The 25,399-nt window shown below is 42.2% G+C and overlaps 1 protein-coding gene and 1 long non-coding RNA gene across 3 annotated transcripts; one reads left to right on the top strand and one right to left on the bottom strand.

The window, feature by feature from the left end:
* Positions 1 to 10,267: 10,267 nt before the first annotated feature.
* Positions 10,268 to 14,571, bottom strand: LOC136940937 (uncharacterized). The gene is made up of 3 exons (XR_010876421.1): positions 14,157 to 14,571; positions 13,709 to 13,865; positions 10,268 to 10,573 (listed from the first exon to the last, which is right to left on the bottom strand). It is a non-coding gene; the product is annotated as an uncharacterized lncRNA (long non-coding RNA).
* On the top strand, positions 11,790 to 13,961 carry LOC136940935 (uncharacterized). 2 transcript variants are annotated; one of them, XM_067233279.1, is made up of 10 exons: positions 11,790 to 11,893; positions 11,989 to 12,100; positions 12,236 to 12,361; positions 12,516 to 12,563; positions 12,654 to 12,704; positions 12,922 to 12,972; positions 13,064 to 13,129; positions 13,289 to 13,327; positions 13,422 to 13,606; positions 13,725 to 13,961. In XM_067233279.1, exons 1-10 carry the CDS (start codon positions 11,816 to 11,818, stop codon positions 13,938 to 13,940), a joined length of 972 nt encoding a protein of 323 aa, XP_067089380.1. In that variant the 5' UTR covers positions 11,790 to 11,815; the 3' UTR covers positions 13,941 to 13,961. The 2 variants fall into 2 exon arrangements, with proteins under 2 accessions (XP_067089380.1, XP_067089381.1); XM_067233280.1 differs by lacking the exon at positions 12,654 to 12,704.
* Positions 14,572 to 25,399: the final 10,828 nt, after the last annotated feature.

Genomic DNA, 25,399 nt, shown 5'->3' with positions numbered 1-25,399 from the left:
ATACACAGGAGGGCAAAGCAAGACTTCACGAGGTGGTAAGAAGTGATTTGTTAACATGGGATGATTGGAACTCAAAACGGGTGTGTAAAGTCCTTTAATAAACTATATAAGGTGTGGCTAGAGTTCAGGGAAGAGGGACCTCTGGTGGTGAACTGGGGAAGGGTCATGTGGTGCAGGTGTTCCAGACTAAGGGCTTCATTGGGGGACAAGCAGCAAAGCAACCTATTTTGTTTTTACCTTTTCTTATTAGGGTTCCTCCGATAGGAGGAAATCTATTGTTTTTGATGGTATTATTATTATTAGGGGTTCTCCAATAGGAGGACCTTATTGTTATTGCTAGCAGGGGCGCCGTATAGGGGGGAAAAGTTAGGACGATTCTAAGGGCCCCTGACTAACCCTAACCCCCAAAAATAGGCAAAAAGTTATATAAAATTATATTATAGAAACCATCATCGAGTATATAATACATTTAACATATAATAATACAATGAATGATCTTTGTTTTTACTTGTGTTTGGCAATAAAGGTTAAATATCCCTATTGACCAAAAAGTAAACATCCATATTGACCGACCATACCCCTGTATCTGCATGAAATGGTTTGATCCTGCCTTAGCGCACTTATCGGTGACGGTGTTTAGTTGCAGTCAGTAGATGCGCTAGTCGCTAGAATGTCGGGTCGTAAACACAAATCAGGGTTTCGGAAAAGATCAGAGAAAAAAGAGAGGATAGACAATAGAGAGGGTTTCAATCAGTGACCCAGTTTTTTAACAAGAAAGGTGGGTAGCCAATCTGTGAGTGGTATTAACCTGTTGGTTTAATGTCCATATAAGCTATCTAGCTACCCAGCTAACAAGGGACGTCCTGGGGACGTCATTTTGTTAGCTGGGTACAGTGTTAGCCTACATTTCATTAACATTTAATCAGTGCAGGGAAACATTTAGCAAGATATTCAGATTAAATAATTGTCCCGACTCCCTGCCCCTTTTAACAGACTTAACAACAGATGAGTCAGCAGCACCCCAATCTCCCCATAACAGCACCCCTCCTCCCTGTCCCAGTGAAGAAGGTGAGCAACATTGTGTTAACAACATGCCAGTTGGCGTCATTCAAGGGAGTCTATGGGGATTTCTCTGTCTCTCTTGCTCTTTTTACCATAATAAATATTTATTAATGACAGAAACTCAAACTAATTATTTTCTCACATAATGGTCATTATGAAATAAAAGTTTTTTTAAATATATACTGTCTGTACTGGATGCTGGACAGTTGGAAACAGTGAGTAGCTTACCTCAGCTGTAATATTCAATATTAATATTCAAATCATTGGGTCAATGTTCTGTAGTGTTAATTAACCCTCCCGCACTACCAGCAGAGGGCGCCAACTGCGACACGTCATATGTCCGATTTGCGCCACCTGCGGGGGGGGGGGGGGGGGGCACTTTGAATTGTTGCCATGGGGCCCGAAATTCCTGGCGGTGCGTCTGATTGTTAGTATTCCTATTATTAGGGTTCCTCTGGTAGGAGGCAGCCTATTGTTTTTTGTTAGTTTTCCTATTATTTTTGATGGTATTCTTATTCTTTATCTTCTCCTTGCGCACCAATATCTCAAAAAGTCCCTGGTCATATGTGTTCTAATTTGGCACATTTATACTACAGGCCAGTGAATAACCCCACACCAAATATGGGAGACGCACACACATCCAAAGCTTTCTGAAAAGGGTGGGCTGACAAAGCCCCCGCCCTCACTCCTTGGCCCTTGTGGATCTTGGTGTTATTGCAGTTTCCGATTTTGTATGCAATGGTAAAAAGTTCTCAAAATCCTGAAACATTTATAGTATAGGCCAGAAGAACACCACAAATGGCCCACCATTCCTCACAGGCCAAGCCCCAATTGTTCATTTTCAAAGTGATGGAATTTCCACCCCATGAATCTAAAATGTCTGAAACTTGGTCTACATGCCTTATATCTCATGGGAAAAAGAATAGCTGTTAGAGCCATAAACAAGATGTGTATCATTTCTGGAATAATATTATTTTGTATCACCTTGTTATTATAATGAATATCTCTGTAAAGTAGAGACTTATTTTGACACGTTGTTTTGACCATGTGAAGAGAACACACTTAGTTGGAAGGAACAGAGAGGCACGGAGGTTCACAGTTATCTGACCGTGCTAACTTAATTGTGAAATACGAATCATTTATTTAAAGACAGGGTTACTTGAACATTTATGAAGATAAAGAAATGTAAACTTTTAAGTTTTGCATGCGTCCATTACTTTCCCCGAGTGCTTCAAAGAATGTCACAGATATTGGATCTACTGCCATAACAATAGCCATTGGTGTCCCATACAGTCCGGCATGTACGGTGAACATTTTGAAAGGCGTACAAATATCTTCTTAGGAATCATGACTCCAATTTACTTGAAATTTTGTATGTATGTGTAGGACACATATGTAGTTGTGCTAGTTTGAGACCACAATAGCTATGGAAATGCAATTTTCTTGTTGTTTGTTTATAATTTGAATATAAATGTGTAAACAACAGTTAGTTCCAACCAAGTAGGCCTACTTTGATTGGACAAGAGGCATTCTATGAGTGCTGACATTTGACGGCCTCAGACAGCTTGATTCTGCCACTGGGCTTTAAGAAAAGGCTCTTGTTTTAATTATTAATGCAGCTAGTGGAGGTTCTAGACCATGGGGGGCTAAGCTGGCGCCAGTTGTACTGTTAGAAAGGCCAGTTACATTAAACACGAGTGGCGAAAAAGAGAAGCTGAAAAGTGAAACACCCTCCCATTACCATTATCTCTAATTCACTCTCCTGAGTCTCATCTGTGTTGTATGTCTGCAAACTGCTATAGTATGTAAGTATAGTATAGTAAGTTATAAAGTCATTGTACTTGTGTGGGGAGAGTTCGACAAGTGTGTTGACTGTATTCCTCCACAGATACCATGGCCTTGGACCAGTTACTATTCACTTTAACATGATGGGTGTGATCTTTGAAGAATGAATGGCACCATGCAATGGTGAAGGGCTATAACCCAGGGTTGATTGTAACTGGTTTTATATCAGAATGGGTTTTTATTCGCCATGAAAGTTTGCACAGACAAGGAATTTACTTCGGTAGGAGAGCCTACCTAGGCAGCCAATTTCGGCGCCACTAGAAAGTTACAGCATAACATGAGGAGAGAGGAGGAGAGAAAAAGGCAACACCCAGACAATGCTCCTAGAGGAGTACAGTGTGGGAACAGACAAAAACCTCAGCACATAAGCACAACAACATTTACAAAAACACGATACTTGCAACGAGTGGGGGGGGGGGGGGGGGGTAGACAAGCAGCATCTGGACCTGCAGCCATGTAGGCGCTGGACACAGAACCGCCAGCCACCCTGGGGAAACAAGCAGGCGAAGGCGTTGGATGGGGGTGGGGGGGTGGTGATATCTGTAGTAGGTGAAAGTTAATGTGTGAGTAAGTCTGGGTTGGCGCCCTCGACCTAGGCCACAATCAGTCCAATTCTCCCTATGCAGATTGTGTTGGCCAGGAGACATCCTTGGTCATGACCCGGGAAGAGACCAAACCACAGATGTCGGTGGGGGGGGGGGGGGGAGGGAGGAGCAAGATAGTCTCGCTTCAGCGCTCTCCAGGGGAGTTGTTTTCCAGCAACGACCTTGGCCAGGCCTTGTGCTGGTTACGGGGCCGAAAGAGGATAAGATTGGGGTAGTTGTTTTGACGAGTAGCCGCAACTCAATTTTCGCGTCCACCCTTCAGGAAGGTCTCCAAGTCCTCCATCTTCCTCTGCAGAGCCGCAAACTTATCCCTGTTGTAATCAATGCTGCGTTGTAAGTTCACAGACTGAGCTCCAGCAACTCTGCCCACCGCTTCAATCATATCGGGCAGCCTAACGGGGCTTTTGACGGCTGCAGCCGTTTCCTTGATTTTACGATATACAAAGCCAGCGCCTATTCCAAACAGCAGAAAGCCTGTAATCATGGTTCCGAATATGAAGATGTCTTCAACGTCCTCCACGGAAAGCGCCGTTAGACACACGACACGCCAATTCTCCCACGCGTCCATCGTGTAGCCAGCTGCGAACGTCCCGTCCGGACAGTTGGGTTCCCCCGCACCCGAGCTTCTCTTCGAGAAGATGGTGTCAATAGCATTAAGAGACCAGCTAATTAATTCCATGCTTCTAGTTTCGGAGAGTGATGATGAGAGAGTATCTTGAGACAAGACAAGACACAGACACAGCCAAGCAGGGAAGGTCAGGGAGGGGAGGATAGAAAAATGCGACCGCCTTCGTCAAGAGCAAGAGTCCAGAGGATATAGGATATTTAAAATTGTAGTAGGCCAATAGATAGTTTTAAAATTTGAGGGGTGTAATTAACACCAAACTTGGTATGTCACGTGGAAGACACTACAACATGTTACCATGTGCAAAGGCAACTTCATACCTCTAAAAATGATTGATATAAAGCAAATCGAATTTATCGCTAATGCTAAAATAATGCTTTACACATCCGCCGGCCAAAAACTGATACTCTGATCCAATCACAAGTTCATATGAAGACTCTTGAGAATGTTTAGTATACAAATCTGAGAAAAAGTTGACTGTAAGATGAAAAGTCTATTTTTAGTGAATATTTGAAACATGCATGCTTGGCTAATTGCTCGCGCGTGCTCCAAATTCTCACACACTCAGCCTTCCCTTGACACACACATGCTTTCTTGAAATTGTGTGCTGACCAAGCCCCCACCTTCGTTTTTTAGCCCCTGTTTCATTTCGCTTCCAATCGCAGCTCGCCCTTACGAATATAAATTCTTTTTCGGCGGCCATTGTTGTTTTCAACTGGAATCGCGTGATAGCCGTGTTGGAGGCAGCCACTTTCGGTAAGTCCTATTTTTTAACATTTTAAGCTAGAATTAATGATTGGGTTTGTGAAAGTACACTACTCTTGAATTATGGTGAAGGTTTGAGCACTTTTAGACCTTTTAGATCGTGAGTCTGAAGTGACGGAAAACCGAACTCGAAAAGTAGCCAGCTCTAGCTTTTTTCCTCTGAGTTTTTAATGAGTGAATCATTTTGCATCTTGGCGAATTGTTCATCAAAAAGGTCGAGGAGGGCAGCCTTTAGGAGAAAAAGCAATTCCCCACAGACCTGTCGTCTCAGAATTTTGATTTGGGGCGTGAAAGTCTTTGTAATAAGCCTATGCCGCAGGGAGACCACATAGGCGCTTAGGCGGCAGCCATGTTTTGGTTGCGTCATGTTCATAAGTTCACCATTTTACAGTTAGGTCTACACGAAAAATGTCGAGGAGGGAAGGCTTTAGGAGATGTGGGAATTGTAGTTTTAGCCAGATGCTCCGATTATTTTTGTGTTTTGTGGACTTGCAATTGGAGTGATACTGCATCCCAGGGGTACATTGTTTTTACGTTAGCCTCAGTCAGGCTCGGCTCGCCCACTGGCGGTGTGTAAACAATTTTGTATTTCACTCAATTCTACTCCAAAAACGTCAGGGAGGACTGCTTTTTGTAGACAAGGGCCTGCTAAAGATAGCCAGTGTATCTGATTTTTCAAGGCGAGCCTGTTTCATTCGTCATATGCCCTGAGAAAGCGACCTACGTTAGCCAGGCTAGTTTTGCCAATTTCAGTAAGTCAGGCTATTTAAAGGTCTCTGACAGTCAGAATCACAGTTTACAGGCAAAGGTCGAGCTGGTCTTTTGTCAGATGTGTATATATTGACCAGTTTAGAGGTAAATACTCTTGCCAGAGCCTGGAATCGAACCCGTGTTTTGAGTGACTTTGCATGGGTCTCCATGAGGTCAACACATTTGGATTCAAGTTCAAGTAATGCCATTGCATTTCACAGTCAAAACTGAAGTCTGTATCAAGTGTAGATGGGAAAAGCTTCACAACTGACGTGGACCCTTTCTTCCCTTTGACAGGTCTGGAGGGTCATGCAGAGGCCTGCTCAACAGAGTTCAACAAGGATGCTCAGCGTAACAGAGGATGCAACAGAGCAGTGGTTCTCAACCCTGGTCCTCAAGTACCCCCTGTCCTGCATGTTTTAGATATTTCCCTGTTCCAACACACCTGATTCAAATGAATGGTCATTAACAGGCTTCTGCATAACTAGATAACGACCCATTAATTTGAATCAGGTGTGTTGGAGCAGGGAAACATCTAAAACATGCAGGACAGGGGGTACTTGAGGACCAGGGTTGAGAACCACTGCAACAGAGGATGGTGAGATCCACACAGACCCCTTTCTGGACTACCCCTCTCTAGCTGGACAGCTTCTCTTCAGCCCTGACCCCAGGACAGCTTCATCCAGCTGGCCTGCCTGCCTGCCTGCAGGCCCTGCTTGCCCCTGCCTGCCAGCCCTCCAGAGACAGTCACCCCACAGACACAGTAGCTCTGCAGCCTGCTTTTTTGAGGACATTGATGAAAAAGGACAAGCCAGCATTTTTTACTTTGATGAAAGTCTAAATGTTTAATCCTTTCCATGTCCCAGTATGCCAAGCTGCTGACTTTAAATGTCTTAAGTGATGAAACCAGTTCAAGTGATACACTTTTAACCTGAATCCAATGATTATTCATCTGAATAAAAACCACTCAAGAGAAGTACTGCTTCTTGGATCATTTGTGCTCCACATCAGTACATCTCACACATTTGCCTTTGTTTCCATGGGATTCGTGGAATTGTTAGTTTCTGCTCCACCATTTCCACCCTAGTGTAATATGTATAATTTAGGACAGCAATTACATTTTTGTATTTCCATCGTAAGTTGGTCTTTAATTTCATTTGGAAGTGGTATTAAAAGGTCTTTAATTTCATTTGGAAGTGGTATTAAAAGGTCTTACATTTAACTTGTTTATACCTGTAGACACCCTGTGAAGCCCCCACCCCCCACTCCAGAGACAGTTGGTGACAGAGAGGTGCAGACATTAAGTTAAACATCCCTTAAGAGTAGAGTAACAAATAGAGACTAAATGTGTAAATGGCTGTTGAAACTCAGTTCTCTGAGTTGGTGCATGTCAGTTTAGGCAAAGGTAGCCTTTTAAACCTCTAGGTTTAAAACAAATTCAGATTTGATTGGAACTCTCTCTTTTATACATTTATAGTTGGATTTGACAGTTAACAGACATTTCATTCATTTAGCAAGTTGTTTAACTCAAACAACCATAACACGGTACATATGGTATACAAAGCTGCAGTCAGATTTGGCGAAATTGTTAGCTTGGATATTATCTTTACATATAGATGGGGTCTTGATGATGCGCACGCAGCTTCAAGGCAGAAAGACGCGTTCCATTTCACTTTTACTGTACCTACACCTTTAATGTTCCCGCCATCCCCCCATTTATGAATAAAGTTCGACTGATCTGATTTGTTGATTTCTGTTGCTATGAAAACTAGTTTAGCCAAGCTAACTAACATTGTTTTTAGCTAGCTTACATTACCATTCAATTGCTAACAAAACATTAGTAAAAATAGCTTGCTAATCGGGCAGAACTTGAACTCGGGCAGGAGACTCCGAGACCTTAGCGCGCCACTAGCATCTAGTCATATCACGCAGTCGGAGCACAGCTAGATAATCAGCATCAGCGCTCTTGGGTACTCAGCATGCAGTGCGGCATGTAAAAAAACAACAGCTACGCAATGGATTTCAGTTGTTGTGTTCGTTCAGTTAAATGTTTGTAATGTTATTGTTTGTTAGTTAATATAATCTTGTTGGTCACCTTGAGTGTGCATGCTGTGTAGTTTAATGGGAACAGAGAGTCGGCCAATTTAACTATCACAGGCTATAATTGCAAGGAGCTGAACGTGGGCTATGCCCTAGACCAGACCAATTGCCTATGAGGCTAATCTTGATTCTGGATTGACTGAGATTCTGGAAAGAGATCTACTCAAGAAGAGAGTCAATATCTGTGGTTTTCAAGCCATCTTTGAGAAAGTTTGAAAACAATGTTGCGGTTAATATGTTTTGATTGTGTTTTGATATGACACACAATTGTGACGTGTAATGTACAATATAAGCTGATTTTATTAAGGAAGTACATCTACTTTCGGAAACAGTAGTCTACTATGTCACTGAAGTATTAGCATCATGACATTAGCCTCTGTTGCCCGGGCAACACATACTACAGTGGTCTATGATGCATCTGTTTTCAATCGTTAAAATAAACATTCCTCACAAATAAATTTTCGTTGTAGGATTTATTATGACATTACATTACAAGTAAACGATTTGTGGGTGAAATTATCATTACCTGTGGTTTCAAACCAGTGTTGCTCACTGAAACGCTGTAGCCTACGCGAGACACTACAAAAACATCTACACAGCTGTAGGAAGTCAAACGGCGACAGAACATGTTCGGCACTACAACGTCGTGGCAACGTCGTAGCAACGTTATAAAGGGAATGTTGCCAGTTGGTCCCATGGACAACGTTGCCACAACGTCGTACCTTGGTCGGCTGGTTACGTTATTTTTAGACCCGTGGACAACGTTGCCGTGACGTCGTACCTTGGTCGGCTGGTTACGTTATTTTTTGGTCCCCTGGACAACGTTGCCGTGACGTTGTACCTTGGTCGGCTGGTTACGTTATTTGTTGGTCCCATGGACAACGTTGCCGCGACGTTGTACCTTGGTCGGCTGGTTACGTTATTTTTTGGTCCCATGGACAACGTTGCCGCGACGTTGTACCTTGGTCGGCTGGTTATCTTATTTTTAGACCCGTGGACAAAGTTGCCGCGACGTCGTACCTTGGTCGGCTGGTTACGTTATTTTTTGGTCCCGTGGACAACGTTGCCGCGACGTCGTACCTTGGTCGGCTGGTTACGTTATTTTTTGGTCCCGTGGACAACGTTGCCGCGACGTCGTACTTTGGTCGGCTGGTTACGTTATTTTTTGGTCCCGTGGACAACGTTGCCGCGACGTCGTACCTTGGTCGGCTGGTTACGTTATTTTTTGGTCCCATGGACAACGTTGCTGCAACGTTGTACCTTGGTCGGCTGGTTACCTTATTTTTAGACCCGAGCAACTCAGTACATGCGATCATGGAGGTCAACTAAACGTATCATAAAGACGATATCTGAGAGCAAGAAAGACCACTTGAATGATACCAGTGACTTTAGGGATCAAATTCCACAGTCTGGTGGTCCATTGTATGCCAATGTGGATGACCTCATGGAGGTAGAATTCGAAGATGACCAGGACTGCTTAGACAAAGACACCTTAGGAAATGACCTGGAAGACTCGTTGGGGGATGACCTGGAAGACTCCTTGGAGGATGACCTGGAGAAATCTGAACAGGAAGTCACCATGTGCAAATCACTCCCATCGGATCTGGCAACCTGGGCATCTCAGTTTCAGATCAAACACAACGCTATTGATGGCTTGTTAAACATTCTGAAAAGCTACGGCCATACTGAACTGCCATCCTCCTCTAGAACACTCTTAAAAACACCAAGGGAGGTGAAGACTGCACAGAAATCCGGCATAGAGTATGTGCATTTCCCTCTCAAAGAGAGATTGAGGGACAACCTGCTCAAGTACCCCTCAGAACAAGTTTCTGACTGTAACACCATTGACCTATCCTTTAACATTGATGGCCTGCCTTTATTTAAGAGCTCAAAGACAGCAATGTGGCCCGTCCTGTGTGCTGTCCACCTGAAGCCCACCTCAGACTTTCCTATCACACTGACATATGAAGGTTCAGAGCCAGATGATCTTCACTTCCTGGATGATATGGTCACAGACATCAACAACCTGCTGTCCAGTGGTCTGCAATACAGAGACAAAACTGTGAACTTTAACATTCTCTGCATTGTGTGTGATGCTCCAGCAAAAGCTTTCGTGAAAAATGTAAAGTTGTGCTCGGGGTACTATGGATGTGATAGGTGTGACCAAAAGGGAGAATGGTGCAATAGGGTCACCTATCAAGAAACAGAGGAACTCACCTTGCGTACAGACTCCTGCTTCAGACAGCAAGGGCAGAAAGAGCACCATCATGGCAGCACTCCACTGTTGGATTTGCCTATCGACATGGTCACAGCTTTCCCAGTGGACTACATGCACCAGGCATGCTTGGGGGTCATGAAGAAGCTACTCCTTATTTGGAGCAGAGGAGAAAAGGGTTGCAGAATGTCAGCATCACAAATCGATGAGGTCAGCAGTAGGCTTGCTAATCTCAAGCCATACATCCCCTCCATTTTTGCCAGAAAGCCAAGAGGTCTTCAGGAGCTGGAGAGGTGGAAAGCCACAGAGTTCAGGCAATTCATGCTATACACAGGCAAAATTGTCCTGAAGGGGATTCTAAGAGATGATCTCTATGGCCACTTTATGGCTTTCAGTGTGGCAATGTGTACTCTCATTAGTCCAATGCTTGTTAAGCGGTACTCACAGTATGCAGCTGACCTGCTGAAGTTCTTTGTTGAGAGAGGTAGGGAGCTGTATGGACACCATTTTCTGGTGTACAACACTCATTCAATGCTGCACATTGTGGAGGATGCTGTGTCTTTCAATGGCCTGGACAACTGCAGTGCTTTCAAGTTCGAAAACCACCTGAAAACAGTCAAAAGGATGGTGAGGAGTGGTAGATGCCCACTATCTCAAGTTGTATGTCGAATTGAGGAGCAGCGACTACAGCCGATAAAAATGTCAAGGCAAAACGCAAACCTCAAGAACTTCATTCTGAACAACCAGGACTGTTGTGAGGTCATTGAGGACAAGGACGGAAGCCATCTGTGCCGTCTGTATCAACACCCAGAACCTCATTTTCTGGAGCCTTGTGACTCCACATTAATTGGAGTGCTTAAGTTTAAAAACACTAACACAGCGTTGAGATGGATCCCAAGCCAAAACTTGCACAGAGGTGCAATTTGAATTCCCATGGGTGGAAAAACTGTTTTCATGGCCATTCTTCATGAAATATGAGACATTTTTTGAGGAATACTGTTTACACCAGACCTGGGCATTGTACGGAAAAACAAAAAGTTGATACAGTTATCTGTTTTTAACATTTCCGGGGTTTTAATAAGGATCATTGGACTGACTGTGCGCTTCACTAGCGTGAACGTTCCACCTCCACTATTCCCTGTTTTTATTGTATCGTTGTAGCCTATGTATTATTGGCGCTTGCAGGTGTACGGCTAGGGCCCTGATTGGATAGTTTGCATGTATGTCCAGCTATGCTTAGACCAGAGTGATTAATTGCCGTGAACCTCACTGCCGTTTTGGGTGTGTGTGCTCACTTATTGCATCGTTTTGACATTTTGTGTGTAATTGCAGTGCCTATTTCACCGCGTTGTTATTAGCTGTTATTACAACTGGCCTCCTTCTCTCACTGAGAAGAACTGAACTGAAACAACTAAATGAACCAGAAAAAAACATGTATTGCTTTTTGTATAAAGTTGATCAATTGCATATCTTTAACATACTGCAAAACAACTTTTCATTGTTTGAAGATTAACTAGTTACAAATAAAATGAAACACTTATGGAATTGTTTTTGTTTTTACTGTTTATTACTTCTATGGTCTTTTACTATTTGACCTACACCACAATTTGATATATTTACAGAATATCCTTATTCTTCTGAACCTGTAGCAGCTAAACAACATATATACTTTTACAATGGGAGAAAATGAATAGTGAGCAGAATTAAATTCAAGTTATTGTTGATGTCGCCCTCCAACACATTTCAGCTTTCTCATGTGGCCCCTTGTAAAAATGAATTGCCCACCGCCGGTTTACACCGATGCAATACCAATTTACTGTAATAGCTTTACTTGCCTCTTATAACAGGATGTATAATATTGTGGAGTTTACTGAGGAAGGGCTGGTTGGGATTGTAGCCCAATCCTGGACATTTACAGACAATGGGGTACGTATACTTTAAATCACGAGTATCATGTCACTAATTCTTCCAAGTTGTGCATGACATCTGTTTTTGAGTAAGTTTATTAGTTTTTATTTCAGGAGACATACAGTTATCGGCCCCCGGCCCATCCAACCAAGAGGGCCAGACATAATGAAATGCCCGATACGGCATTATGGATCTCCAGGAAAGTGTGGGTGTTTGCAACTACAGGTACATGATAAAAGGCAATGTACTCACAAACAAAACAGAACACTAGAATGTATATTCAAATCTCTGAAAACGTTCACAACTAAATGTTAGTCTTATTTTGATTGAACCTATTTGCTATTATCATTTCGTACGTAGGAGACTTTGAGAAAGCCTTGCGGTGGAGCAAGACGGCTGAATATCAATCCACCGTTGAGACGGAAGACGAAGCTCCACAAAAACGAGTAGTCAAACGTCCGCACAAATATGTGGACAGTAGTGGAGGTATGTCAGAACCACTGTGTGTTGTATTTTGTAGTACATAAATGTGTGTAGCACTAAAACATCTACGTTAATAATTAAGTTTGTTTTAGTATAATATACAAATTAAATAATGGGCCTGTGCAACAAAGTGTTTCATCATTTGATTTCTGTTTAGATGAGGAGCAGCCATGGGTCATGGAGAAGAGGCAAAAGAAAATTAAAGGTACATTTGTTATTGTCTACAAGACAGCTACAAAAAAACACACTAAGTGGCCAGCCGCTGTAATATAACATCATGTATTCTCTATACAAGGCCCGGTTCCAAATGTCCATGCCATGGTGGGAAACCAAAAGACCCATAAAGGTTGGATCTTTTTTTTCACAATGTCACTCATCTTAAACTGTGCAGAGATTACCTTACCTACTCCACCACGACCTACTTCACCACAACCAGCAACATCCCATTGTAGGTTGTTCAAGAATCTCAATAATCAACAGTAATTAAAATTTTTAACACAGTTGTACTAGCAATATGCTAATACTTTGTACATAAACTACATTCCACTTTCATTTCTCTATAGATTATCCTACCACCGTCACACGGCCTGGCGACGTGTCCCTGTTAAATAATGGTAAGGTGATGAATGACCGTATAATCGTATGAGCCATGGCAACCCTAAAGGCTATGTTTTGAAGCAAAAGCATGAACTTTTGCATCACCAGATGCCATACACCCAGGAGTGGTAGAGGAGAACCCATTGGAGGCCCAAGAAAACAGCTGGCAGCCCGGCAAGTTCAAATATAAGACACTCTAAAAAATACTAAAAGCTTTTCAATAGCATTGCCAACTCATTAAAAGGCATACCTAAGTTGTTCTGATCGTGGCGGGGGGAAACATATTTGTCAAACAACACGTTGTCATACTAATGCTTTTTATACCCCATTCAGCTGTACCATCTTGGGAGAAAACATTTCAGAAAATTCAAGGTAACATTTGTTAAATATATCAATGTTACAGCTAATCTAGAAGAACCACAGTGTATGCCAATCATGTAAAATAATTTTACATGTCCTTGAGTAGACACGTTACAGGTTATTTTACAAAAAATGGAGACCTTGGAGGAGAACCAGAGAGAGGCTCTCCTCTTCAGGCGGTCACAGGGCGGACAAGACAGGACTGTTTTAGACATTCAGGTGTCCCAAACTTTGGCCGAACTCCAAGACCTGGAGGAGCGCCTTACAGTGCTGGAGTTCCGAAAGAGAGTGGTAGGTGTTTGGAGATGCCAGGAACTATGACTTACACGCAGCGTTCAACATCATTTTAATTCTAGTAAACAATTCAGCAATGTCTTGTAATATTGTACCTACCTTGTTGATATCCTAGATCCACCATCTGAGCCTTGTCAGTGGGTCCAGCCCTGGAGAGTGCGTGAGGAGGGTGATGCGGGCATTGGCCACCAATGCCGTATGGAGCAGCTACAGCCTCAGGGGAAAGAAGGGGAAGCTGCCACTCCTCGGCACAGCCCTGAGCACGACAATTAAACATGAGTCTAACCACTCTTTTCTAAAAAGGATCTATGTGATATCACATGTCCCATAACCACAAGCTACGTAAAAGTAATTAAATCACAGGCAAATAACTATCACGTCCATTACCAACTTGAATTCCGATTAGATTTGCTAGTGGTGAAGTAAGCCCACAGTAGTTATAACTACCTGTAATGTAGCTAGTTGGCTAGCTAATGCTGGTTGGTTATTGATGAAATCCATTTGTCATATTAGAATTGCAAAAAATTATAGAAAATATGTATCTTACCTGGCTGGCAACAGCGTTCAACGTTCAAATTGGTGCTGACAATAAGTTCATGACTTCTAATTGCAGATGCTGTGATGAAGTGGCAGACCGGACTGGGGGAGAAGGCGGTAGAGCTCCTCATAGGGGACATGCTCAAACATGCCCCGGCAGCCCATTTGAAACGAGCCAGGTGAATGACTCATGATTGTAGCTTCCATATCCAACCTGTCACATGGCTATGTGACAAACTAGAATCACATATCTTTCTGAAGATGTATGTTATTTTAGATGTGATTTTTTTATGACTTGTGTAGCCCCTTTCACGTGTGCAATTATGTTGATGGGACACTAACTTATTTTGTGCTTCATTGTCGGGGCCAACAGACAGGACCTGTAGCGGATTGGGAGAAGATTTTAGTTTTGCACTTTGTTTGTTTGGCACTTTTGTTTTGCAGTGTTTGCACTTTTTATATCAAGTATGTATATATTTTGGCCATTTTAGTTTTTATTCTAAATGTTACATACCCCTTAGGGGTGAGAGTTTGGACATTGTCATTTTAGCAGACGCTCTTATCCAGAGCAACTTACAGTAAGTACAGGGACATTCCCTGGAGGCAAGTAGGGTGAAGTGCCTTGCCCAAGGATACAACATCATTTGGCAACCTTCTGATTAATAGCCTGATACCCTAACCGCTCAGCCATCTGACTCCCCTTTAGTATAGGTAGACCACATATTTAAGATTCCTATATGTTGAATGTATATACCTTCCTGCCAAAGTAAATTCCTTGTCTGTGCAAACTTTCATGGCGATTAAAACACTCTGATTCTGAAATGCTGCCTCGTTTATGATTTAGCTCAAGTTAGGCTACACATCACACAAACATAGTCCTCCTAACGTTGGCTACCATGTAGCCTATTATACCAAAACAAGTAGCCTTTTGGGCAAATGAGGTCTGCATATGAAATATAGGTTACTTAATTAACGTTGCAGTTACGGACTAGCAACGTCACAAAATTACGTTGCTAGGAAGTCGCGGTTACGGACTGGCAACGTCACAAAACAACGTTGCTAGGAGGTCGCGGTTACAGACTGGCAACGTCGGAAAATAACGTTGCCACGACGTCGCGGTTACGGACTGGCAACGTCACAAAACAACGTTGCTAGGAGGTCGAGGTTACAGACTGGCAACGTCGGAAAATAACATTGCCACGACGTCGCGGTTACGGACTGGCAACGTCACAAAACAACGTTGCTAGGAGGTCGCGGTTACAGACTGGCAACGTCGGAAAATAACGTTGCCACGACGTCGCGGTTACAGACTGGCAAAGTCACAAGATTACGTTGCGGTTACGTTCTGGCGTCCCACAGATGCACGGTCCCGCAACGTATGTTTGGTCATCGAGTGATGTTGCGGCAACGTAAGGGCAACGTAACTGTGTTAGCTGGGAGTAGTCTAGTACTGTACCGTAGTAGTACAATTTACCAGGGTAGCTTCTCCACACAGGGCTATATCGCACTTGGCGTTATTACTGACAATGATCGCTACCAGTGAGCTTTTTATGAAAGCGATTTTCCACTAAATAAATGTCAAGCTTATTTACGTTTTTGGGGGCATATTTTCAGTTAGCAGATGGTACTGTTTGAATCGCGATTCCATCTTCTACTGCCGGTAACGTCGTACAATAAGCTTCAAAGGGGGTTCTTTATTCATGAATGAATGCAATGAGTAGGCTAAATTTCTTAAAATATCATGAGAAGGGAAAAACTTAAAAGGACGTTTAAGTCATAGAGATTAGGTCAGTTTTTACACCGGTCTGCGAAATTTATTCGTTTTGATTCAACGATGAGGCTGCCTCTTGCAGGTGAAATGAGAAGACATCTATTTCATTCTACACTTCACTCGTATTTTCAGTTGTAAATGAGCAGCAAAAAAAAATTCTTTTAAATCTATGTAATCTTTATAAATAATAAGTTTGCATTTTTATATAAAATATACAGAAATATCAGTTATAAAAATGTCATTCAAAAACGGACCCTTGTGCAACCGACGCAAGCAAGCACACCCTACAATTTCCCCATAAATTGTACCCTCTCTAGTTGGGTGTGCTCAAGCCTTCGGCGAGAGCACAACCTTTGTTCTCTCACATATATATTTATTTATTATTGTGAGAATGCTGTTAAGCATTCTCACTATTGTTTTCCTGTTTCTCTTTATTGTGAGAATGCTGTTCAGCATTCTCACTATTGTTTTTCAACTTCTTAGTTCTTCCGCCGTTTTTTGGCCTTTAACTAGTCCTGCATACTTTCACCGATTCCTACAATTTTTGTATCAAAACGTTCAGCTCCTTCAGGAGATGGCTATGACTTTTGGTATTTCTCACTTTTATACTTTTTAAGACATTAAGGTTTTTGTGCAAATTATTCTCCCATTAAAAGTAATGGTAAATCCTTTCAAATCATTAAAAAGCTTCCTCCTCTTTCAAACGTAACTACTTCAGCATACTTTCAGATAGAGACACCATTCAACCTTTAAAATGTTCACAAGACATTCAGCTATTCCCAAATGATTCAGCTTTTTCAAATATTCAGCCAATTTTGAATTATGACAGTTTGAATACATTAAAATGTTTTCTCCTTCTTGATTTTTATGAATGAGCAGCCAGCAGAGTGGCACACTGCTGGCTGCTCTTTTTCTGATATTCAACTAAATTGTCAAACAAATTCCTCTAACGTTCATATAGTTTAACGTACAGAAACAAGTTATACCTTAAAATGTAGGAAAAATTGTCCTCTTTCAGCCAATGTAACTACTAAAGAGCTCACATTTACAGATTTTCAGCTATGGGCCTTGAAGCGAGAGCAGCCTTTGAAATTCTCTCACTAACTTCAATGGAGAGGTGGGTAAAATCCGTCAGAGAAAGCAGGAAGGAAGACGATTTCGAAACTGCCGGTAGAGACATATTTCTGACCGCACATACATATAAAGGACATCTCTAGTTTCGGCAGAGTCTTGGGTCTCGGAAAATATCCTCATTTTATTGATTGGACGTGTAGTTTTGCGTCTAGATCAACTTGTTTGAGGTGTGGATGCTAGGTAAATGTTCGTTTTTCTCTCTGCCTAGCTCGTTAGCGATCACAGCTGCTCCATCGCCGTGGCAACCAAACAAACACGCACCAGGAAAGCAAAAGGAACACGTTTTTGAAACTGCAGGTAGAGTCGTATTTCTGACTGCACAGACATACAAAGAATATCTCTGGTTTCGGCAGAGTCTTGGGTCTCGGAAAATATCCTTATATTTTGGATTGGACGTACAGTTTTGCGTCTAGGTTATCTTGTTTGAGGTGTGGATTCTAGCTACATTTCTCTTATTCTCTGCCCTCAGAGCGTTAGCAATCATAGCTGCACCATCACCGTAACGACAGACACAAACCACTCAGTCTCACACACAGGTGATTGGTACGTTTACTTGACCATGAGAAACCCGATTACTAGCAATTTTCGGTTTATACCAATAATACGATTACTCCGTTTACATGTGTAATTAGTTATGCAATTACTCAATAAACGCGTCTACATGATTCTTTTTTATTAATCGTTGTATGCTCCACGGCCAAAACTTGCACCATCATCCTTCTGCAACAAAGTGTCGCCGTGTCTTCCTGTGTCGGCTCTACTGCTGTATGTTTCATTCCATAAACACATTGAATCCAACTAAGAAAGCTGAGTAAACGTACTCAATGGTAGGCTACATCTGCTACTGCTAATACTATCCCAACTATAATTTCAGCTGTTAAAACGATAATATTCTTGTTACGACTACCTAGCCTACTTCTTCTGTTTAACAGTTCAGCTTTCAGCTTCTCCCGCATTGTAGGCTATTTAAGCTCTTAGCTTTGTTAAGATGATGCAGTTCAGCTTCCACACTGCCTCTTTTGTGTCACTCACACATTTTTGAAATTCATTTCAGCTTGTGGGTATTTTCTCATTTATCACTTTTATACTTTTAAAAATATTAAGGTTTTTGTGCAAATTTTCTCCCTTTAAAAGTAATGGTAAATCATTTCAAATCATTGTTGGAATGCTGCTCCAGCCCCTTTCAAAAATACCTTTCGGTTGCTTTGAAGCTTCGCTTATAACTTTCTACTAAATTTTCACAATTTTCCGCTTTTTTAGCATGGTCAGCTATCCCCATTCAGGTTTTCAGCATTCTCACTGCTGTTTCGCAGGAACAGCCGTTTCTAGTTATTATTCTCACTATTGTTTTCCTGTTTCTCTTTATTATTATTATTATTATATCAACTTCTTAGTTCTTCCGCCGTTTTTTGGCCTTTAACTAGTTCTGCATACTTTCACCGATTCCTACAATTTATGTATCAAAACGTTCAGCTCCTTCAGGAGATGTTGGCTATGACTTTTGGTATTTCTCACTTTTATACTTTTTAAGGCATTAAGGTTTTTGTGCAAATTATTCTCCCATTAAAAGTAATGGTAAATCCTTTCAAATCATTAAAAAGCTTCCTCCTCTTTCAAACGTAACTACTTCAGCATACTTTCAGCTAGAGACACCATTCAACCTTTAAAATGTTCACAAGACATTCAGCTATTCCCAAATGAATCAGCTTTTTCAAATATTCAGCCAATTGTGAATTATGACAGTTTGAAATACATTAAAATGTTTGCTCCTTCTTGTTTTTTATGAATGAGCAGCAAGCAGAGTGGCACACTCGGCTGGCTGCTCTTTTTCTGATATTCAACTAATTTGTCAAACAAATTCCTCTAACGTTCATATAGTTTAACTTACAGAAACAAGTTATACCTTAAAATGTAGGAAAAAATTTCCTCTTTCAGCCAATGTAACTACTAAAGAGCTCACATTTACAGATTTTCAGCTATGAGCCTTGAAGCGAGAGCAGCCTTTCAAATTATCTCACTAACTTCAATAGAGAGGTGGGTAAAATCCGTCAGAGAAAGCAGGAAGGAAGACGATTTCGAAACTGCCGGTAGAGACATATTTCTGACCGCACATACATATAAAGGACATCTCTAGTTTCGGCAGAGTCTTGGGTCTCGGAAAATATCCTCATTTTATTGATTGGACGTGTAGTTTTGAGTCTAGGTCAACTTGTTTGAGGTGTGGATGCAAGGTAAATGTTCGTTTTTCTCTCTGCCTAGCTCGTTAGCGATCACAGCTGCTCCATCGCCGTGGCAACCAAACAAACACGCACCAGGAAAGCAAAAGGAACACGTTTTTGAAACTGCAGGTAGAGTCGTATTTCTGACTGCACAGACATATAAAGAATATCTCTGGTTTCGGCAGAGTCTTGGGTCTCGGAAAATATCCTTATATTTTGGATTGGACGTACAATTTTGCGTCTAGGTTATCTTGTTTGAGGTGTGGATTCTAGCTACATTTCTCTTATTCTCTGCCCTCAGAGCGTTAGCAATCATAGCTGCACCATCACCTTAACGACAGACACGCACCACTCAGTATCTCACACAGGTGATTGGTACGTTTACTTGACCATGAGAAACCCGATTACTAGCAATTTTCGGTTTATACCAATAATACGATTACTCCGTTTACATGTGTAATTAGTTATGCGATTACTCAATAAACGCGTCTACATGATTCTTTTTTATTAATCGTTGTATGCTCCACGGCCAAAACTTGCACCATCATCCTTCTGCAACAAAGTGTCGCCGTGTCTTCCTGTGTCGGCTCTACTGCTGTATGTTTCATTCCATAAACACATTGAATCCAACTAAGAAAGCTGAGTAAACGTACTCAATGGTAGGCTACATCTGCTACTGCTAATACTATCCCAACTATAATTTCAGCTGTTAAAACGATAATATTCTTGTTACGACTACCTAGCCTACTTCTTCTGTTTAACAGTTCAGCTTTCAGCTTCTCCCGCATTGTAGGCTATTTAAGCTCTTAGCTTTGTTAAGATGATGCAGTTCAGCTTCCACACTGCCTCTTTTGTGTCACTCACACATTTTTGAAATTCATTTCAGCTTGTGGGTATTTTCTCATTTATCACTTTTATACTTTAAAAAATATTAAGGTTTTTGTGCAAATTTTCTCCCTTTAAAAGTAATGGTAAATCATTTCAAATCATTGTTGGAATGCTGCTCCAGCCCCTTTCAAAAATACCTTTCGGTTGCTTTGAAGCTTCAGCTTATAACTTCCTACTAAATTTTCACTTTTCAGCTTTTTTAGCATGGTCAGCTACCCCCATTCCGGTTTTCAGCATTCTCACTGCTGTTTCGCAGGAACAGCCTTTTCTAGTTATTATTTATTTTCGCCCCCCTAAGGATCAGTCAATATTTGGACTACATACACAACGGCGGTGTCAAAAGGTTCGTCTTGGTAGCGATTGCGTTGGTTGTATTTTTATTTACGTTCCGTTGCATGGTTTAAGTAGAAATTGCGTTTTTGTGGTGAAAAGTGAAGCTAACGGTGGCTAATTTGCTAGCCACAGTCACTGACGTTACTAACGTCACTAACGTCACGAAAACACGCGTGACTACCTGTAGCAGAACATTCGTTTCACATCTGTTAACTTGGGGGATAGCTAGGCTAACTATAGCTTTACTGCAAGGCAGCTGCAGGAACGCCACAAGCAAAGAGGCCAGGGTGATAACTATTTTACTTTGTGATGTGAAACACAATTATGAAATGTAATGTACAATATTAGCTGATATTATTAAGGAAGTAGGCCCACATCTACTTTTGGAAACGGTAGTCTACTATTTCACTGAAGCATTAGCATCATGACATTAGCCTCTGTTGCCCGGGCAACACATACTACAGTGGTCTGTGATGCATCTGTTTTCAATCTTTAAAATAAACATTCCTCACAAATACATTTTCGTTGTAGGATTTATTATGACATTACATTACAAGTAAACGATTTGTGGGTGAAATTATCATTACCTGTGGTTTCAAACCAGTGTTGCTCACTGCAATGCTGGCCTACGCGAGACACTACAAAAACATCTACACAGCTGTAGGAAGTCAAACGGCGACAGAACATGTTCGGCACTCACCTTACTTAATCAAAAGTCTATCTAACTACTAACCTGAACTTCATTGCCATAGCCTAAACGTTGCCAATCTGTTCATGAAAATAATTAATTTCAGCCTAAACCGTACAACGGAACGTTAAATCCAATTCAACCAACGCAATCGCTACCAAGACGAACACAGCAGTAGTCTACTAGTACTGTACCGTAGTAGTACAATTTACCGGGGCAGCTTCTCCACACAGGGCTATATCGCATTTTGCGTTGTTATTGACAATGATCGCTACCAGTGAGCTTTTTATGAATGAGCGATTTTCCACTAAATAAATGTCAAGCTTATTTACGTTTTGGGGGGCATATTTTCAGTTAGCAGATGGGACTGTCTGAATCGCGATTCCATCTTCTACTGCCGGGTAACGTCGTAGAATAATCTTCAAAGGGGGTTCTTTATTAATGAATGAATGCAATGAGTAGGCTACATGCCTGAAAATATCACGAGAAGGGGAAAACTTAAAATGACGTTTAAGTCATAGAGATTAGGTCCATTTTTACACCGGTCTGCCAAATTTATTCGTTTTGATTCAACGATGAGGCTGCCTCTTGCAGGGGAAATGAGAAGACATCTATTTCATTCTACACTTCACTCGTATTTTCAGTTGTAAATGAGCAGCAAAAAAAAATTCCTTTAAATCTATTTAATCTTTATAAATAATAAGTATGCATTTTTATATAAAATACAGAAATATCAGTTGTAAAAATGTCATTAAAAAACTGACCCCTGTGCAACCGACGCAAGCAAGCACACCCTACAATTTCCCCAGAAATTGTACCCTCTCTAGTTATTATTATTATACTTCTGCCATGGGAGTCTACGGCAGCCCCTAGAACCACATAGTCAGAAGTTGTGAAATTTGGCACACTCTTTGGGACCTGTCCCCTCATCACTTTCAGCAAGTTTCATGTCTCCCATTCCAACCCTCTAGCGCCACCAATGGGTCAAAGTTGAAGGTGTGTTTACACACGTTACCTTTGAACCATATGCCGCATTTTCCAAAATGAGGTATCATTGGATTCCCTGGATCAAGACAAGTTCAACGCACTCTATGACGTCATACCCAGTCATATAGATTCTCCGCCATTTTGAATGTTAAAGAGAAACGTTTTTTCGCTACTCCTACAATTCTTGTTGAATCTTCTTCAAAATTGCCACAGATGATCTTCAGACCAAGCCTCACCATTTGTTAGTTACAGCCAATCAAATTCAGCAACTGATCCGGAAAAAGGGAAGTGAGGTCATATCTTAGTGAATCTTTGATGCATTGACTCCAAACTTGGTGTATGGATTCATGACCCTGTTATTAAAAGGTCATGAATGGGTCATTTGAGCTCTAGGGGGCGCTACAATAGGCAAAACTGTGTTTTGACCAATAACTGTTGATTTGTTTGTCGTATTTAAGTGATTCCTATGTCTCGTGATATCTTAGGAGATCCCGTGTCTGATGCATGTTAACGCATGATACCAGACGAATTGATGAGGCCGCCATTTTGAATGAATGAATGAAACTTTTTTTCCCTACACCTACACAATGTATCCAATATTCACCAGATTTGGCACAGATTATCCTCAGACCACAATCACCTTGACATGTCAAAATAGGACTGAATTACAGCTGTTGGGGCAACAATTTGGGCCAAATATGACCACGCGTGCCACAGGAGAAATGGCTTACTTTTTGTATACAGTAACTGTACACAGCAATTCCCAGTGCTGAAAATGGCTCACTGGAATAAGACGGGCTCCTTAGAAGTGCAAGGTCGTAGGTTCGAATCCAGACAAAGTCTCAAACATGTCATGATACTGGTTTATCTGTTTAGTGATGCCAGGTATGCGACAGTAGCTGTCGAACAGTATAATCATAATGGTCACAATAATGTTTCATTGTCAGGGGATTTATACTCAGAGTCAGATTTATTGTGCTTTGTCGATATAGTGATGCTACATCTAGCCAGTGCATCGGATTTCTTGCATCATAACTTCTGAACAGATTTGTCATAAATCACAAGATTGGTCTCTTCTGATTCTACGTGGCATACTAAGTCGAAATATATCACATTGTCCCGTGTCTGCCATTTTGGGCGTCGGCCATTTGGAATTTTCATAACGACAAACTCCTCGTTCGCTGTTGCTCCTATTTTCATGGACATGTAATCAAATCATTTTCAGACCACAATCACCTTGACATGTCAAAATAGGACTGAATTACAGCTTTTTATACTTGGGTCAAATCTGACAACGCTTCCCACAGGAGAAACTGCTTACTTTTTTTTATACAGTAACTGAACACACCATTTCCCTGCAGTGAGAATAGCTCACTGGGATAAGACAGATTCCTCTGAAGTGCAAGGTCATAGGTTCGAACCCAGCCACAGTCATCAAGCATTAGATTTAGATTTAGATTTAATTCAACTTTATTGTCATTGCACAGAGTACAGTACTGAGGCAACGAAATGCAGTTTAGCATCTAACCAGAAGTGGAAAAACAGCAAAAAGTGCAGAGCATGGCATGTGTAAAGTGCAATAAGTGAACAAATAGACACAAATAGACAGTAAATACAAACAGCAATTGGGACAAGAATAGCAGCAATGAATAAGAAGTGTAAATAAGTATGCAAAGTGCAGGTGCAATGTAGTAGTAGTATAAGTGCAGTGTTCAGTGCTGCAGGAGTGCGTGATGACAGTCAAGCCAGGGTGGAGGGGGGAAGTACAGTCACTGGTGGAGGTGGGGGTGGGGGCTATCCCCGTGGAGTTTAGTAGAGTGACAGCCGTAGGAACGAAGCTGTTCAACGGAGGAACGGAGGACCCTGTAGCGCCTACCAGAGGGGAGTAGGGCAAACAGTCTGTGGCTGGGGTGAGAGCTGTCCATTTCGATGCTGTGTGCCCTCCGCAGACATCTCTTGCTCTGGACAGCCTCAATGGTGGGGAGTGAGGAACCGGTGATGCGTTGGGCAGTTTTCACCACCCTCTGCAGTGATTTGCGGTCCGCGACAGAGCAGCTGCCATACCACACTGAGATGCAGTTCGTAAGGATGCTCTCTATGGTACAGCGGTAGAAGTTCTCTAGAATCTGAGGAGACAGATGGGCCTTCTTCAGTCTCCTCAGGAAGAAGAGACGCTGGTGTGCTTTTTTTTTTACCAGGGATGAAGGTGTTGAGGGTCCAAGAGAGGTCCTTGGAGATGTGGACACCCAGGAACTTGAAGCTGGCGACACGCTCAACCTCCATCCCGTTGATATGGATGGGGATGTGTGTGCCAGCTTTCTTCCTGAAGTCCACAATCAGTTCTTTGTTTTTTATGGTGTTGAGAGCCAAGTTGTTGTCGGCGCACCACACCGCCAGGTGCTGGACCTCCTCTCTGTAGGCCGACTCATCGTTGTCGCTGATGAGGCCAATCACCGTTGTGTCGTCTGCAAACTTAACAATGGTGTTAGAACCATGTACAGGTGTGCAGTCGAAGGTGAAGAGGGAGTAGAGGAGAGGACTTAGCACACAGCCCTGTGGCACGCCGGTGTTCAGGATGAGGGTTGAGGAAGTGTGGTTCTCTACCCTAACAGACTGGGGTCTGTTGGATAGGAAGTCTAGTAACCAATTACAGAGGGAAGTGTTGATACCCAGGTCACTGAGTTTCGTGATCAGTTTGGAGGGGATGACTGTGTTGAAGGCTGAACTGAAGTCTACGAACAGCATCCTCACATAGCTGTTGTTGTTGTCCAGGTGAGAAAGGGCGGAGTGTAATACCGTGGAGATGGCATCCTCCGTACTTCTATTCTTGCGGTAGGCGAATTGGAAGGGGTCCGGTGTGGGTGGTAAGCAGGTTTTTAAGTGAGCCAGTACCAACCTCTCGAAGCACTTCATGATGGTGGGAGTCAGTGCAACAGGGCGGAAGTCGTTTAGGCTCACTGCAGTGGAGTGTTTTGGAGGTGGTTTTAAAGCATGTGGGGACAGCAGCTTGGGCCAGTGACAGGTTGAATATGTCAGTCAAGACCTCAGCTAGCTGCCCAGCACAGGCCCTGAGCACTCGTCCGGGGATGCCATCAGGGCCAGCAGCCTTACGTGCATTAATCCTGCTCAGTGCGGCACACACGTCGATGGAGGAGAGTGTTAGGGGCTGGTTGTCTGAAGTGAGCACAGCCTTGATGGCAGCCTCCTGGTTGTCCCTGTCGAAGCGTGCATAA

Source organism: Osmerus mordax, chromosome 3 (genome assembly GCF_038355195.1).
Source record: "Osmerus mordax isolate fOsmMor3 chromosome 3, fOsmMor3.pri, whole genome shotgun sequence".
Taxonomy (NCBI): domain Eukaryota; kingdom Metazoa; phylum Chordata; class Actinopteri; order Osmeriformes; family Osmeridae; genus Osmerus; species Osmerus mordax.
The sequence above is the reverse complement of the archived record's forward strand: the minus strand, read 5'-3'. Positions and strand labels throughout refer to the sequence as shown.

Excerpts from the sequence above, each read along its gene's own strand:
- LOC136940935 (XM_067233279.1), top strand. The coding sequence starts at position 11,816 with ATGTATAATATTGTGGAGTTTACTGAGGAAGGGCTGGTTGGGATTGTA. Across the intron at positions 12,973-13,063 it reads CGTGTCCCTGTTAAATAATG|ATGCCATACACCCAGGAGTG; the intron begins GTAAGGTGATGA and ends TTGCATCACCAG. Across the intron at positions 13,130-13,288 it reads AGAAAACAGCTGGCAGCCCG|CTGTACCATCTTGGGAGAAA; the intron begins GCAAGTTCAAAT and ends TACCCCATTCAG.